At 37.1% G+C, this 18,088-nt stretch overlaps 1 protein-coding gene across 1 annotated transcript in view; it reads right to left on the bottom strand.

The window, feature by feature from the left end:
• ITGA1 (integrin subunit alpha 1) overlaps positions 1–18,088 on the bottom strand; it is a 168,866-nt gene that overhangs the window by 103,114 nt on the left and 47,664 nt on the right. Inside the window, exon 2 of the mRNA XM_060092870.1 lies at positions 7,160–7,277. Coding sequence (XP_059948853.1) covers positions 7,160–7,277 — 118 coding nt within the window. The remainder of the gene's footprint in view (positions 1–7,159; positions 7,278–18,088) is intronic.

Raw genomic sequence — 18,088 nt, 5'->3', positions numbered from 1 at the left:
CGATCATCATGAACATTAAATGAGCTAATGTATATAGAATGCTTAGTACAGTATTTGGCTTATAACATGTGCTATCTAAGTGTTGGTTCTTTTTATTATTAGATACATATTTTCAGATGATGGACAACTCTATCTATGTAGAACATAGATTAAAAGGGAGTACACCAAAAAACAAATTCTATTAAGGAAATTATGGTTAGGCTTTAAGTTTTTTTTCCCCAATTTTTCAAAACCTTTTGTAATGTGATTGATTAAACTAGCTTTATAGTTAAAACAGTTTGGAGAAAAGTAGTGGATATGTTATGAAAGTATTTAAGTTGAGATTAGACAGATTGATTAATGTTTATTAAGAAAATCCTACATGCTCAGCATTAATGGCAGGCCCTGGGAATAAAAAATGGATAAAACACAATTTTTAAGGTGGCTTAAAACTTAGGGGAGAAGCAAAAATATAAATGTACTATTACCATATTGAATAGGTCTGAACTTGGTGCAGTTTCAGCAAAGTCTCAGAAGCAAGAAGGGATGCACATGGCTCTTTCAGTAAGTTCAAGTAACTCAGTGTAGCTGGAGTGGAACTTGAGTCTGGCAAGGTAAATAGGGTCCAGATCACATGTCCTTACAGTGCACTTTAAGAACTTTGGATTTATTGTATGGAGGGGAGAGTTGGGAACTACTGAAGCTTTTAAAGAGGGATGTGGGACTTCCTGGTGGTCCAGTGGTAAAGAATCCACCTTCCAATGCAGGGGACACAGGTTCAATCCCTGGTTGGGGAACTAAGATCCTACATGCCGCAGGGCAGCTAAGCCCGCGCACTGCAACTACTGAGCTTGTGCACCTAACTGGAGCCCACATGCCGCAAACTACAGAGCCCACATGCCCTGGAGCCTGCGTGCCACAACTAGAGAAGAGGAAACCCACACGCCACAACTAGAGAGACGCCCACGCACCACAACGGAGAGCCCGTGGGCCGCAATGAAAAATACCGCATGCCTCAAAGAACATGCCGCGTGACACAACAAAGACCCGATGCAGCCAAAAATAAAATAAATAAATAATAAATAAATCTTAAACAAAAATAAAGAGGGATGTGACATGATCAGCCCTGATTTATAAAGAGTTTTTACTTGTAGTGTCATGAATAAATTGCGAAAAGGGGCAAATTAGACTCAGAGACGGAAGGTAAGAGTTCCTAAAGTAATCCAGATAGGAAAGGAAGACCTGAATTAAGGAAGTAGAGAGGAAGGGGATAACCAATTCTAGAAATATTTATAATATAAGCTGCATTAGTTTGGGTTCCCCCAAAAGCAGACTGCTATATATAGATTTTGAGGAGGCAATTCCAAGTAGGCACAAATGTGGAGGTGGGGGAAATGATAGAGGGAAGGAAGAAGGGCCAATAAAGCGTGCACTGTTAAGTGTTACTTCTGTAGGCATCTAGGCTCAGTCTTGCTGGGGAACATCTCAGAAACCACATGGAACATATAGGAGCATGCCAGGAGCATGGTTGAGGCCCTAAGAGTAAATGCTACCAACTCGAGAGAAGACAGAGCAAGAAGACATCTGAAGGTTGACATCTAGGGGAAAATAACACAAGATTTTAATGAGTGGAGGAAGAAAACTGGTAGGAGTGATCAGAAAGGGAAAGAGAGAATCAGAAAACAGTGATGTCACAGAAGCCAGAGAAGGAAAGAATATCAAGAATGGGAGCCGTGAGTGTCGAGCAGACTTCATTTTAAGTAACCTGGCTAAAAATGAGGAAGATGGGCCATATTAATAAACTTGGGCTTCTTTTTTTCAAGCAAACCATTCAGGGTTTGAGGCAAGTTTACATTTATGATGGAGGAAACCTGGATATGGTAATATAATGGTATCCAGAGGTTTGTAAGTGTGGTGTATGGTTTGGAGGTTTATGCACCTTTGTGATGTGACATTGTCCCTCTTTGTCCTTCATTGAGGCAGAATCTAGTTTTCCTCCTGTTGAAACTGAGATTCGCTTGATAAATAGAATGCAGCAGATATGACACTGTGACTTCGGATACTAGGCCTTAAAAAGCATTGCAGGTTACATTTGACCTTCTTTTGGAAATCTGAGACCACCATGCTATGAAGAGGCACAGTCTCGCTTAATGGAGGATGAGAGGTCACACGGAGGAGAAGCAATGTTTGAGGAGGTAGCTGAACTTCAGACAGGGGAGTTAAACCATCATGGACCCTCCAGCCCTAACTGAGGTACCTGATGACTGCACCTGCATAAATGAGCATTCATGAGTACCCCAGGCAGCAGGGGAACACCTATTCAATCCTTAAAATCCTGAGAAATAATCAATTATTGTTGTTTTAATCCAATAAGTTTTGGGGTGATTTGTTACAAAGCAACAGATAGCTCAAACAGGAAGGGAGGGTAAAGTTTTGATCTAGTAGCCCCTCCCTCCCTCCCTCCATTCCTTCTTTGGAAAACAGTAGCTATAGTCATCTAGTGAGATTTAGGGGTAGAGGTAGTAGGGTGGTGGGCTTGTGGAGAGTAATAAAAATTTAAATGGACAAGGCATACATAGGCCAGTCATGCAACCCATCAGGTTAAGATGAAGTAGGTAACAGCTCATCAGGGATGTTTTGGAAGGTGTTTCTTCTATAGATATAAGACAGGCCTCCAAAGACCGTTCCAATTCTAAGATTCCATCATCTGAATAGAACAAATTATAAGTGTATGGAGGAGTACTAATTAGCTGGAAAACACGAACCAATAACTGGGGAAAATCTAGAACAATCTATAAAAAAGTGAGTTCTGAACAGTATGTTAATATAAAGTTATTAGGTTATAAGGCAGGAGAGAAGAGAGATCACAGATAGCCCAGGCAAAAATGTGGAAACAGGAGCATGAGGGCTGAAAATGGAAGGTAATGAGGAAGTATGGGTGACTGGAACACAGCATAAAGCTTCTGTATAACCTGGGGCAGGAAGGTTGAGACTGGCAAGCAGTAGACTTTGAAGGAAACGTTCTGGAATTTATATTTGAACTCTAGGGCAATAGAAACCTCTAGAGTATGATGATAATTGGAAATAACCTGATATAGCAACTGGAGCCATGGCCTATTGTATATTCTGGATAAGTAAAGCCTGGGGTGTGAGAACTCAGAAAACGGTAGAGTGTAGTAGGCTACGGCTGAGACAGGGAGCTTGAGAGTTGGGATCAGTGATAAAGAATGGGTAAGCAGGACACAGGATGTAGGATATAAAACAAATTTGTGTATTTCTGACATCGAACATGCAACTCTGGAATATATCCCACCCCTTAATCCTAAGAAAGCCTCACTTTTCCCAAGCTGCATAAAAATGACAAGATACTAGAAAAATATCAGCATAGAGTTTATGGAATTTTAGGAATCTTCAGTATTCTCAAGCCCCACTATCTTGCTCTATTTTTTCTCACAGCACTTATTACATTCTGACATATAACCTACCTGTTTATTAAGTTTATTATTTGGTTTTTGTTTGTCCATCCCAATAGAATATAAACTCCACAACAGCAGGAATTTTCACCTATTCATTCACTCATATATCCTGAGTGACTATAACAGAGCCAGATATAAAAATCAGCATTCGATAAATATTTATTGAATGAATAAATTATGACTGCATCAGATGCTCTAAGAATCTGAATAAGGAATACCTGGTCATTCATGTGACCAGCTAAGAGGTTCTAACTGTGAAGTCTTTTGTTTTTTTCACTTTAGAGGCTGGATATTTTGCTTAAGCAGAATGCCATATATGCCTTTGGGTGACACAGCAGGCATTTCCACAGGTCAAGGTTGTAGAGAATCCTTGCTGTTGTAGGAGCAAACTGGCTGAAGGCATAAGGCTGGGGTTCCACATCCTGGCCCTGTCACACGCGCTGTGTTAAACCTTTGGCAATTCATTCTCTGAGTCCCAGTTTCCTGTCTAGAAAATGAGGATAACAGTCATATTCACTCAAACACACAGGGTCAAGGTGAAGACCCAAAGCATATTGTTTCATGAGCGATGGATAATGTTACTTTAAACTTTAATGCAAGTTTGCTTTAACTCGTTAAATTTTAGTTATATTAAATTTCTGCTTTTTATATGATATTATTGCAATGATTTGTATGCAGATTGCAGATTAAAGAATGTTCTGGGTCTCATTATTGATCACTAGAGAAACACCTGATGAACTCAAAGATCATCAAAGTGAGAGAAACACTTCTTCTCCATGAAAAAGCTCCAAATATAATAAAATTTAATAAACTGAGAAATGCTTCCTATTCATAATAGTTATTTTTGTCAGTAGGACTGCTATTATATTTATTTGAAGGGTAGTTGGCCTCTGACTGCTCTGTTTCATACTTATATTTTTTTCTTCTGTAAAAGATAAGTTTCCTGGAGATTGTTGTCTCATATTTACATTATTCCTTTTCACCTAACTCTTTCCTGATCTCCAAGCCAAAGTCTGTATCAGAGTGCCAAGTACCTCCTGCCAGGCATTAAAAAACAAAAACCAAAAATCAACAGAGTAAGTGTTTAGTCATCTTAGAGAATGAAGTTATACAGTGGCCCCATGAGCTGTTGTGTTTTTCAGTCATGAAAGGTAGAGGGGTAGAAATGAGATGAACCAAAGAACTGATGTTTGGCAAAGAGGAAATTTCAACTTCAAAAGATATTATAAGCAATTTAAAATAAACTTTATATTAAAATCTGTGAGAGAAAATTTGATAAAACTTTTAAAAAGTCTTTTCACCCCAAGCTTGAATAGGCTTTATTTAAAACACACATACATTGGAAACAGGGCATCAGTCACTTGAGCCCACTAGTAAACCTTACCTGGCACAAAGCAGGGTCCTCTAGGGTAAAGGCATGAAGCCAGTACATTTTGATATATATTGGGTTGGGGAATGGCTAGAAAAGTATTTGCGTCATGAGAATCTATTTTGAAAAGACAGCCCACTGAAGTCACCGAAGCCCCTAAGCATGGATGCTTAGATAGCACTCAGAGGGGTGGGTGCACATGCTGGAAGGAAGGAAGCAAAGAACAACAAAGAGTGGAAAGCCCCACATCAGCATCTCATTTTTTTCCCATCTGGCAGAGCCCTGCTATACTGGTGATTACCGGTAACTCTGGAAGGCTGCGCAATGCTGAGCACATTTGAGTTTCTTCTCTTCAAAGCAAAATTATTAAACCAATTGTATTCTTTGTGATTCTTCTGAACCACATTGCAGTTACTTGGATGCTCCAGCTCATGCTAATCATAATGAACAACAGCTGAATTTAATCAGAGGTATAATGTGTTCTGCTACTGAAAAAACATGTGGCTTCTGAGCCAAAGATATAAAGTAGGTTATACTCCACAGGAAACTTCTGAAACATAAAGGGGGCATAGGCCGCCTTTTCTGTTAACTGTTTATTCTTTCCAAAGATTTAAACTAATGTTTTTCAAATACACAGACTGCACTTGTTATGGGTCAAAAAAGTACTCCTTTATGCATACTTCAGCAAGATGTAAGATGGGTCAGGATGATTTTTTTTTAAATGTGAGGTTGCTGAGCTTACAAACATGACCTGTAAATATGATTTACGCAGATGCCCACCTCTGGAGAAAATTAAATAACAAAATTCATGTTCTCCCAAATATGTCAATTATTTCATAGTCCATTTCTTAAAGTAAGTCTGCATCCTGATTTTATCAACACTTACAGAATATCCAAACATATTACTAAAATTTATTTTGCATGACCAGTGCCTGGATCTCTTTAGAATGGTATGTTGCTACCATGCCATCCTTAAAGATTTGGACATTTAGATTTTTGTAGTTTACTTACTTTTAAATTCAATTGGCCACAATGTTTTTGTTTTCCTGATTTTTCACACCTTTTCCATAAAATCATTGTAAATATAGAATGTCAGAATGGAATCAAAGTATCTGACATCCACATATACATTCAAATGCTCATAAACTCTCACACACATATTAAAATGTAAAGTATTATACATCAGATACAGTTATTATCAACATTTACTTTTTAATATAGTTCTAATAAGGACAACAGTCCTACACTGGGAGTGGAGAGACTTGAGTCCTATTTTCTGCTCTGGCCCCAAGTAGTTATATTTCCCTAGGGGAGTCACTTTAAAAAAAAACAAAACACTTTATTGAAGTATGAAAGACATACACAAAGCTGTACCAGTTTAATGTATACAACTTGATGAGTTTGGAGATAAGTATACATCTTTAAAACCATCACGACAATCTATGCCATAAACATATCCATCACCTCCAAAAGTTTCCTCCTGCGTTCTTTAGTAGTGGTTGTTGTTATTTATTGTTATTATTATTGTTTTGTGATAAGAACACAACTTAAGGGCCTCCCTGGTGGCGCAGTGGTTGAGAGTCCGCCTGCCGATGCAGGGGACACGGGTTCGTGCCCCGATCCCGGAAGATCCCACATGCCGCGGAGCGGCTGGGCCCGCGAGCCATGGCCGCGGAGCCTGTGTGTCCGGAGCCTGTGCTCCGCAACGGGAGAGGCCACAGCAGTGAGAGGCCCGCGTACAGCAAAAAAAAAAAAAAAAGACTCACTGAAAATTATGTTAAATATAAAGCAAAAGAACTCTAATAATTTTGTATAATTTTCAAAAGTTAAATATGCTTTAAAAAAACCATACTAAAGTGAACTTAACCAATATTAAAGGGTTTTTAAAGTGTATAAAAGAAATTCAGTAAGGTTCATTATAAGTAATAGACCAAATTCAGTAGGTTAGTAAAGCACCAAAAATATAAGCCCAATATTATATTGGAAGTGATCTCATCTGCCTCCCAATACCTCCTGCTGAATTTCAGCCATGCTAAAATGAGAACAATGAAAGAACTCTTGCCAGAATAACATAATTACAAAACAATGACTATTTTGGATAAGGATCTTCCTTGAGGTCAACCCAGGTTTCAACAGAATCACTAACCATGTCTTTTAATATTGCCAAGGAATTTTTCCTTTTTCACTTTTTCAGTTTCCATTACCAAATGATTAGACTGCATTTCCTACCATAAATGATTCATTCTAAGTCTCATTCATAAAATGAACTGTAACCAAATAATATTTTCCATTACCTTGTAAGAAAACTAAACAACAACAAAACCCATTAACTTACCATTTTCCTTCTTCATTTTCATATTGTTGAACAGTATATCCAAACATGTCCTCCACTGGGCCGCTGAAAGTCAGTGAGTTTTTCACATCAACATTGAATGATATGCAGAAGCCTAGAACTTTAAGAGGGAAAACAAAGTCCAGTTACATAGAGTTAACTAAGATTCCACTATGTTTTGAATTATGAAGGCACTTTTGAGGTTACCATTCAAAGCTGAGCGCTTATTAAAAAGGGCAATGACGCTCAAAGAATGGGAACAAGAAAGGTCTGCAATGTTAACTGTATTACTGACTGGAAATCAACACAATGACTTTAAAGAACATAGGTATTAACATTCAAACAAAATCCCATAGTAATTCAGTATCTGTACCCTTCCCAGAACTAAAGATTTCAGAATGTGTGGGAAGGAGCTGGCAGAAACTCATGCTCACACAAGACTAATGCAGTCACAGATAATTTTCCAGTAGTGACCCCTACAGCAAACCATGGCCACTATGAAATGTAAACAGCTTCACTTTCCTGTTTTGACAACAGAGGATACAAGCATCACCATTTAAGCCTCGAGAGGTAGCTTCCTCCTTGCTGCTACGAAAGGGAAGGCAAGCTGACTGTTTCCACCCAGAGCTGGCTTATGCAGGCTCGAGATTTGCTCTGCTTCCCTCTCTGAATCAAGCAGTGGACGGAAGCTTATACTTAACACTGACGTCTCCTTCTAGTGTTGTTGGTGGTGATAGCCTCACAGGTTGAGAGGCTAATCTGTTGAGATTAAATTCGATAATACATCTAAAGAGTTTACTCAACGTCTGGCACACACTACATATTCATTGAGGGTTAAATCTCTTCAATTTCTTTGTAGTTCAGGTAATGGAAATCTTTTATAGGTGAGTCTCTCTCCTGAAAGTGTTCTGGATGGTGCCAAATTCTCTCAAATGGATGGTGCCAAATTCCATCTCTGGTACTGGTTTTTAAAGCATACTTGTGAAGTTCCAAAGTATTCCCCTCCTAGGTGTAACTAAAAATTCTTCCCAAAGAGTACGTCCTTATAAAATCACACAGCATCATAAGGTATATTCAGAGGTGATTAAATTCACTCTCCTCTGTTAAAACCATGATATACAGCTGCATGTAAACAGAAAAAATTTCCTTCCTTATTCACTGTAAACTCTGCCATAAGTACAGTCTAAATTCAGACTCCAATTCATTCCATGCTCTAATTAATAACCTTCAAATTTTGGTAACAATATTAAATGCTTATTTGATGCACAAAATTGTACATAACTTAGAGAAAATTATTCTTCATAAAAAGATACTTCTGTATACCTACTTATAAAGTATTCCTTTGATCTTCCCACCTGGAAATAATTTTTTAACTACTAAGCCCTCTTCTTTTATTATTTTAAAAAATCCCTCAGAGAAATAATTATTAAATACTATCTATGTTGTAGTTACCTGTGTGAGATTTTTTTCCCCCTAGATTGGAAAATTCTTAAAGGCAGGGACTCTCTTACTCATCTTCCTTATCCTTCCTCAAAATGTAGCACAGCTCCTTGTACATAGATGGGCAATAACATATTCATAGAATGAAAGATAACACATTGAAGGAGAAAGTGGGCCAGTGGTAGATAGAAGCAAACTGGAAACTATTTAATCTTAGTTAAGGAAGACTTTATGGAGCTGGAAATTTTAAGTTAGATTTTTAAGGAGAGGGAGAGATACAACTTGGCAGTGAGAGGAAAATATGTCCTAAGGATTTGGGAGGGTCTCTGCAAGTAATAAGATACAGAACGGGACAAATATGGTTGCAAGATCATAGAGAGATTTGCCTGGCTGGCGTGGAAGATGCAGAAAAGAATGGATGGGTAGCACAAGTCCGTTTATGTACATTTCCTGTTCATTCTTCAAGGATGATGGAGAACAGCTGGTTACCATCTTCTGCATAATGGCCTTTCATATATTCGAAGACAGCTTTAAACACTGTTCACTCTCTACTCCAAACTAAATAGTACACGTTCCTACTCTTTCCTCAAAGTTTTTTTTGAACACTTTCAACAGATTATTTTTGATACGAGAGATACACAAAACAGTACTTCTGCAGCAGGATTTCTCAACTTTGGCACTATTGACATTTTGGGTCAGGAAATTCTTTGTTACAATGGGCTACCCTATGCATTATAGGGTGTTTGACAACGTCTGTGGCCCTAGCCATGTGATGTTAGCAGCCCCCCTGAGTTGTGAAGATCAAAAATGTCTCCAGACTCTGCCAATTTACCCTAGGGCTAAAATCACCCAGAGTTGAAAACCAAGGTATTATAGATAAAGAGCAGGAAACCACCACCAATGATTTTGTTGAAGAAGGTGCCTGAAAACAAACTGTGGCCTGCAGACCAGCAGCAGCTGCATCACCTGGGAGCTTGTGAGGGATCCAGAATCTCAGGCCCTCCCCAGATTTCCTGAATCAGTATCTACATCGCAGCAAGTTCCCCAGAAAACCAGACTCCTGTTAAGGTCTGAGAAGTACAGGTCTGTAATATGGTACTCCTCTCATAATGTTGATGCAGGTAACAGAATTTACCTAAATTAAAACTACTCACCATACTTTAGACATAAGGGGGAAAGGATTTCCTTTAATCAGGGTCAACTTCACCCCTCTTGAAGGGTTTTCCCAGAACTTCATCATCTTTAATATGTGCTTTCCCAAAGGGCATTCATGGTGCTCCTCAACATAAGACCAAGAGCTTTTGGTTTCCTTTTTGGGGCTTGTTTGTTTATTCTACATGTTGTGTGGAATGTCCGGGGGTGTGTGCTGCACTTTTTTTCATTTCCTGTCCTCAGAATTCCACAGGCAATTTGCCCAAAGTGATTGTAAATCAGCCTCTTTCATGTTTTCTAAGGCACCAAGGAGCCTGAAGCACAGGAGATGACATAAAAAAAAAATGGTTTACATCTTGTTCTTTTGATTTAAAGGAGTACATAAACAGTAAAAGCAGCTTCTCATAACTTTTAGTTCAATGTTCATGCTGTTATATTAATTTGTCTTGGAACTTTATGTGCCGGAAGTAAAGCAAAATCATACTTATTCTTTTTTATGTCATACTTAATTCTTAATCAAAGCTAAAAAAAAGAGCAAACAGACCGAGGTGGCTTTAGGGGGCAACATAGGGTGAAAATGATGGGAAACAAAATACAATAATCAGATGTCAAAAGTAAATCCTGATTTCACATGTACCAGCTAAAGAGAGAGTCTTTCCTTTAATAATATTAACAGCTATATAGTATACTTACTATGTGTTACACCTCACATGCTCCATCTCATTTAATTTGCTAACAAGCCTACAATCAAATACCATTATTATTACCATTGGACAGAATAAGAGAAGGAGGCTTAAGATGATCGAGAAATTTGCCTAAATTTCTTCAGGACTCCCAAATCATTTACATTAATCCAATTTTTATATCTTAGCACTAAAACTGGGAAGAGTTAGTAGAAGGTGACATGGGGATGAGTTTAGAAGAGAGGCTACTATGAATCCATGTAATTCCATCTTCTGAGAAGTAATTTGGGGAGGAGGCTCTTCCACAGTGGCCATGGCTAGGAGGATGCTGGGAGTGCGGGAAAGGTTGTCATAAGGAGATAAGTCATGGCTACCCAGCTAGATAAAGCTGTACTGGGACTTCAGCTAAAACACATATGTTTAGGTAGAAAAGAAGTGGAAAGGCTTGCTCCCCTTCAAATATGGTTATATGAGTTATATATCTAAGGGCTAAAAGCTGAAGAGGATGATGAGGTTGTTGGTATTGAAGGATAGCTCTTGTGAAAGAGATCATTTTGTGCAATTTCTTTACTCTAGGGTGGAATATGATATGTAAGACAACTAAATGAGAGAAAGAGAGAAAGAGGCGGAGAAGTAACCTACTGTTGTGCAATGTTTTCTGCTTACAAATATTTTCATATAAACAAAGGTATTGAGTGAGTCAGTAAACTGCAGAGGCTAGGAGGATAGCAGTCATTACTCTCTTTTTGTGTGCTGGAAACTGTAGCTCAGAGGGGTTAAGTGATTTGTCCAAGGTCAGGCTGTGCTAGTGGCAGAGATAAGACATCAACATTGGTCTTCTGAGGTCAAGTCATAGACTCGCTATGACCAGAGTGCTATTAAGTTAGTAAGATTAATAAAAATAAAAAAATAACAACCCAGCTCAATAAAACCCTCAAATGGCCCATGAGAGCTCTGAATCATCTTGTAGCTTTGAAGCATTTGAGTGTAAGATTGGCAGGAAAAGCTGAATGAAGAGGGAAAAGTCTGGGCATCTCTAGTGGGCATTGACTTTCTTGTGGAAGGAAGATCCCCCTCCTTCACACATCCTCTGAGTTCCAAAAAAAAGTCACTGAAGCCTGTTTGATTGTTTGCTTCTTAATGAAAAAAGTCTGTCTTTCATAGGGTGGTCCAGAAATTTTGACCTGGTAATATCCAGACTGGAGCATTTAATAGCCAATGGAATTCTGAATATTTTAATCTCCAAGCCCAAGGCAAGAGGGTATCAAATAATTGGTGACTAGGAATGTATGTTAAAATGCTATTGTTTTCTTCCAACAACTTCCTACACATGTTTATCCAATCTAGACATAATAGAAATCATGCAATTAACATTATTTTATTATTTTTAATATAAAGAGTGAAACGATGATACACTAATGAGATAGGAAATCATAGTAATTGTGTTATCATAGTTAATTAATGGTTTTAGAACAAATTCCTTGACAGTATAGAAAGATGGTGATCTTTAGAGATATATGAGCCTGGGCTTAAACCTAACACTTTCACTTATATTATTTATTCAATTATTCATATTTATTAAACTACTCCACAAATTTTAATCAAGTCTTTATTTTGGGTTGGATATATGTTAGGCCCTGGAGATACAGACATAAAAAGATGGTGCTCCTGTTTTCACAGATCTTATAGCCTAGCTGAGATAAAAATGGTAAGTGAAACCCAGTTTATCATATTTAAAAGAAGCTTATAAATATCTTCCAGGTATTGGCTGCTGTGAGATATACAAATTATTCATGTAGCAATAAAGAATTCTCAATAAGTGAGTTAACTGCTTTCATAGGTAGAATCCAAAGAGTCAGTTTACCATCTGGCATTTGAGTTTTCTTTTAGAAGTGGATTTCCCTCCATTCTGATGACCAATTTGTATATTGAAAAGTGATACAGATGTGTTATATTATTGGGGGTAGGACAGTGGGTTCATTGACTCATTTCAGTAGCAAAATTTCCTGTTTCTAAACCTAGCTGCAATGACATTTGTAAAGAAAATCTAAGATGAGGGTGTCAGGCCTTCCAAGTGGAAGGGCTAGCTGAGGAGGAGGGTAAGTGATCCTGTCCTCTCAGTTAGATCCCTTGGATTCTCATCTCAGTCCCCCAAGTGGTGATGCATATTGCTGATGTCACCTAGGCTCTGAGCCAACAGCAAGTTGAGGCTTCTTTCACTCCAATGACAATCTACTTCCCTCTAACTGACTTCAAACATTTTAAGTCTATTCTAAGAACAGGATGAGCCTGCAGTGACTCTTCTAATACATTTAGGCCACACTGAGTCACCGTCTTCAGCCACCTGAGAATGAGAGAGCACACCTAGGAATGCAAGCTTTGTGTTGCAGAGCGGCAGACTTCTCTGTACTCCCCAAACCTGAGAGCTGGTATATCCTTATCTCTTGTTGTACCAAAGCCTTCAGATGAAAAGAGTTCATCCACCCTTGCTCGAGTGGATATAAACTCCCCAAATCATATATACTCACTATAACTAATTCTGTGATACATTAGGCATTTTACATTACTCCAAATTTAATTTTTTTACTCCTTAAATTCAAATAAAATATATTCAACTTTGAGGCACTCCAGGAGTTGGAAGAAAAACATTTTAATGATAAAAGTTGGTGAAAGATGGAAGGCCCTTCCTCACCTTGAAATATATAACAAAACATCTTTAAAGTATTCGTACTGTGGATCTGAAATCTTAATTAGTTTAAGTGAGTTGGAACTCAATTTTGTGTACATGTTGCCTTAACAGATAAAATTTGATCAAGAGTATAAGTGAATCTGTTCACAAAAGTGATAGCACTATACAATTCTAGTTGAAATCTGAGATGATTACTTTTATAGCATTGCAATCTTGAGAGCCAAAGAACTCCAGTGGTGAAGACACGGGAAGTAAAAATAGAATGAAAATAAGACAATATTAAAGCCTTGAGCACAGAGTATAGAATCAACACAAGTGTTTGGAAATGACGTCATAATCTCAAATACAGAAAATCTATATTTTCTGGAAAAAACACCATACCTAACTCACTGTCTCCTTCAAACAAGTGGAGCTTCCCTATACAGTTATGCAAGAAGAAAATCTGGCTCAATCAATCTCACCATTCAAAGTCCTTTCAACAGAAATGATGTAATATGTCAGCAAGATATCAACCTCCATCAGCAAGCCCAGAAAAGCCAATCCAAATAAATACCTCGATGATCAAGCATTTTCCAAGTTTCATCCTGGGAAGCTGCTTTTTAACTTCGGCTTGCTGTAGTGAGGGAATTGTTTTGACTTTCAGTACTAACGTCCTGTGGGCCTCCAGTTACTACAAATGGTATTTGAACTTCAAAGTGAGTGTGTGTATATGTGCATATCTGTATATGACTGGTAGGAAAGAGGCAAGGAGGTCTAATTCTTGGCACACAGTAGGTGTTTAATACAAGTTTGTTAAATGGAACAGGATGGAATAAACAGAGAAATGAAGTTTTTAGTATAAAGGTCATTCTGGCTGTAAGAACGTGTCTCCTTCCATAAGTGCTGCCCAGAATATTAAAATCCAATGGAGTGTTTCCCAAACATCCTTTGTTAAAAATCCCTATAAATTTTTGTAGTATCTACAGACATCTGTTTTTCCCCCATATCTTCCCACCACAAATAATTGCCTACTTTGCCAGCTCCTCTCAGACTGTGCCTTCTCCTGAAATTCTTAAACAGTCTCAGAACCCAACGCCTCCACCCTATAAGCATTGTCTTCTGGCTCTGTGTTTTACAGGATAAAAAAGCTGCAGAACCTTAGGGGTCCCTGGATCCCACTGTGGGAAACACAACTTGTATGTTTGTGCAAGCAACATGAGCACAGAACTCTGTTCTCCAGCTGCCCTGGTGTCCTGAGAGCTGAACTCATTGCTTTCTGTGACTACACAGCATGGAGAGCTGCATACGGAAAGGCGTATTGCAATGCAAAACAGAGTAGGGTTGCACCCTATTTAAGTGTTTACCCAGATATATGACATATGAAGTCTTTAGATGTGTAAGAATCTGAGGGAATGTTGTGTTTTTGTTAATGAAAACTTTTCAATGAACTTTATTAATTAATAAATAATTTCTTCTCAGTGAGACAGTAAGACACTGCCAGTTTTAAGGTTATTTTTGTTAGTAGGCACAACAAGTACTTTTCAGTGCCAGAAGAGCAAAGAATTAGTATATAATATAAAATAAATTATTTTCAATTTACCTAGTAGCTTTAACTGTCAATATCCAGTTCCAGGCACTAAGAGATTCCATATTGATTCTCCTATATCATTTAATGGGACAATTTTTCTGGATGGCTTCAGTGTTGGCTATTGAAGGCCATATACAAGTCCAAGTGTGTGAAGCATGGTTACTATCAGATACTTCCACTGCTTCTCTGGGGACAATAAGTTTATGCCACTTCTTTTTAAACTTATTTGATTGTTTATATGTTTAATAACTCCAATGAAAATTAGGAAATTGAAAATCATTCATATAACTGCCTATACTACTTCTTTGATTTCCTGACCCATGAAACTGTCTGTTGTACATACTAGCAAAAACAACCTTAGGACTAGCAACGTGTTACTGGCTCATAAATTTCACTGAGAAGAAATTATATGTGAGTTAATAAAATTCACTGAAAAGAATCTGTTAATAAAAGTACAACTTTTTATTCAGGCTCCTTCTTCTAAGGCATCGATGGACAGAATGCATATGGTAGCTGGCTAAGACTGGACCCTGAGATTGAACCAATGACATCTCAAAAATGTGAAAAAAGGATTGTCCAGTTATTTAATGTACAAGTAATACAAAAGAGTGAAAAACCATTCTCTTTTTCTTAATTGTACAATTGGAGTTTGGAACTAAAATTTTAAATTGAAAACACACTTGTGTGTAACAAAAAATAAATTAGAAATAAACGTAAAAGAATAATCATAAAATCTTCAAATATATCTTACTTGAAACATTTGTTTAGATTGTTGAAATTTAAAGATCGAAAGTTTAGTGCTTTTTAAAAAATATGATTGTTTATACTGCATTATGGTATCACCTATAAAATCTAACAGACATTCTTTGCTTAGTGAAATTCCAACATGTGAAAAAAATCAATTTAATTAGGTTGTGATTATTTAGATTGGAAAGTAATTATTGGCATGGTGAGTCAGCTATAATGTTCTTTCAAAGACTGCGCATGCCTAGACTTTTAAAAATGTGATTTTTATGCAAGGCTTAAGAACACAACACATAAAATGAAGTCTACCTATATTTTATTTTGCTGTGGGTCACAAAGGGCTATTAGACTTAGCTTGCCTTAATGTCTCATTTTTAAAAAACTTTGTTATATTGCTCAGGAGCAGGAGGCAAAGTATATATATATGTATATATATGTGTATATATATATATACACACACACATATATATACATATATATAAGAATATTTGTAATATTCTTTTTTTGGAATACAGTTATCTAAATACTTTCTGGTTTGACACACAAGTGGTCAATTATTAATATTAATAAATTAAGGGCTTCATGAAGGTAACCAACAAAATGAAATACAGCAAACTCCAACAGTATACTGCAACTAAACCCCAAATCTGTAAGAAAATAATTGCTCATCCTAGAGTTACCTAGTAGCTTTAACTGGCAATTTCAAATTCCAGATAATAAGAGATGCCATTATTGATTCTCCTATTCCATTTAATAGGCTAATTTTTCTGGACAGCTCAGCTCTGCCCCTAGTAATATACCACCACTTAAATTAAAATTATTCTGTATAATTTTTTCCCTTCTTAGCTACTTATTATAGCAATTTTCCATTATATCATTCACTACCAAATATTCTTTTCATTCAGAAGCTTTTTGGTACCTCTGTTCAATTTAAAAGTTGTCTAGTTTGTCAAGAGGAAATAATGTAAGCTAAACAAATATAGCTTGTTATTCACCCAGAAAAATTTGGAAAATAAATCAAAATATTTTAAAGGACACTGGGGCTTGTTTATAAGAGTTGAAGAAAAATCTCAGTAGCCTGGAATGTTGAAGTATTGTAGAAGGTAAGGGTCAGCAGAATGCTTGTTTTCTTTTCAGGGGAAAGAGATAACTTTTTGATGCTTTCTTTTCTGTTTTGGGATAGCTCTACACTTTGTTTTCTTAACTATATTGTTGCTAAGACCACGATGATCTTTCAGCACTTAGAACGTTAGTTGAGTAGTAACATCCTTGGATCCAAACTCTATTCCTATCTAGTAGCATCATCTTTTACATTCTTTCCATGAGACTACTAGGGTATCTTGAAATGGAAGTAAATATAGATGTTATAGTCAATATTCCTAAGAACTGGCAGCCAATGTTTTCCTTAAATGGAAGCAGACCAAAATTCTTGTGACTAAGTACTTGTTATACATAAGAATCTTAAAATTCAGGTAGAGGTTACTTCTGGACTGGAGGAAAGGAAGGAAGAGAATAGGATCCAAAAGGAGATAAAAATGTGGCTTTAACTTTATGTTTTAGAGGAAAATGCTTACTTCCCATTCCTGATGTTTCCTTCTATGTGGAGGGAGCTTCACAAGCTGTAATATTTTTTGTCTATTTCTGTTCCTGCCCCACATTTCACACGTAACTGATTGGTGAGTTTGGAAGGAGAAACTGTCTGGGTTTCTCTTAGAAGTTAGCCTGCCTACAGAAGAACAAAAAACAAAACGAAACATAACAAAAAACCAAAAGATACTCTGTTCTACTCCTCCAGTGTCAGGCTCTGAGCTGGTGCTGATAAGTCAGCTTCATCTAGGGGTCAATAGAGGGGATTTCATTTATCAGCTGTGTTCCATTCTGATTCTTTCTCATTTCCCAATTGGTTCTGACCTCAAGTGATAAAGAGATTTGCTCACTATTGAGCTTTCTCAAAAAACCCAATGGTGTTTTATTTCTTATGAAAAATAAACAATACTGGGAAAAATGTTTAGATTTCACAATGCTGGGTATTGGGTACATTTGTATTTGTTATGTTATTCCTTTAATTTTCTTGTTTGTTTGCACTATTTCGTAATTTTAAAAAGCTTATGAATTTTCTCTGTATAATTATCATTATATGTTTGAAGATGTTTTGACAGATACAACTGCTCTAATTCTTTTAAATTTCATTAAATTTTTTCTATTTTCATAATTTTAAATAAAGATATTAGAACAAACACAAAGCCATTCTTGTTTCTTGGAGCTACAAGGAGGCACAAAACAAAAGAACTTGAATGGATGGGCTTAATTATCTTTACTCATTTCCTGCTTTCTACATTCTCATGACTTACATTCAGAGTAGGGGTGAGGGTAAGCAGAAGAAGATATAGGAGGCATGCTTAGGATAAGGGGGAAATAAGATAACTTCAGAGGCAGGCAAGGTGAACAACAGTGTGGTGGAGATATGGCCAAAGGTTTGCTATGGGAGCTGCCATCTCATACTTGCACTCTGGTGAACATCACTGAGGGTCAACTTGCAAGGGCAAAAAAGTCAAAGGTCTGGGAAATGGAATTAACACTATGATTAACCAACATTCACTGCTTAAACAAATATATTAGCCTGAAAAGGTACTAACTGCTAGAATTTTCACTAGTTT

Source organism: Mesoplodon densirostris, chromosome 3 (genome assembly GCF_025265405.1).
Source record: "Mesoplodon densirostris isolate mMesDen1 chromosome 3, mMesDen1 primary haplotype, whole genome shotgun sequence".
NCBI lineage: Eukaryota > Metazoa > Chordata > Mammalia > Artiodactyla > Ziphiidae > Mesoplodon > Mesoplodon densirostris.
Note: the sequence above shows the minus strand (reverse complement) of the source record. Positions and strands in the feature narration are given on the sequence as shown.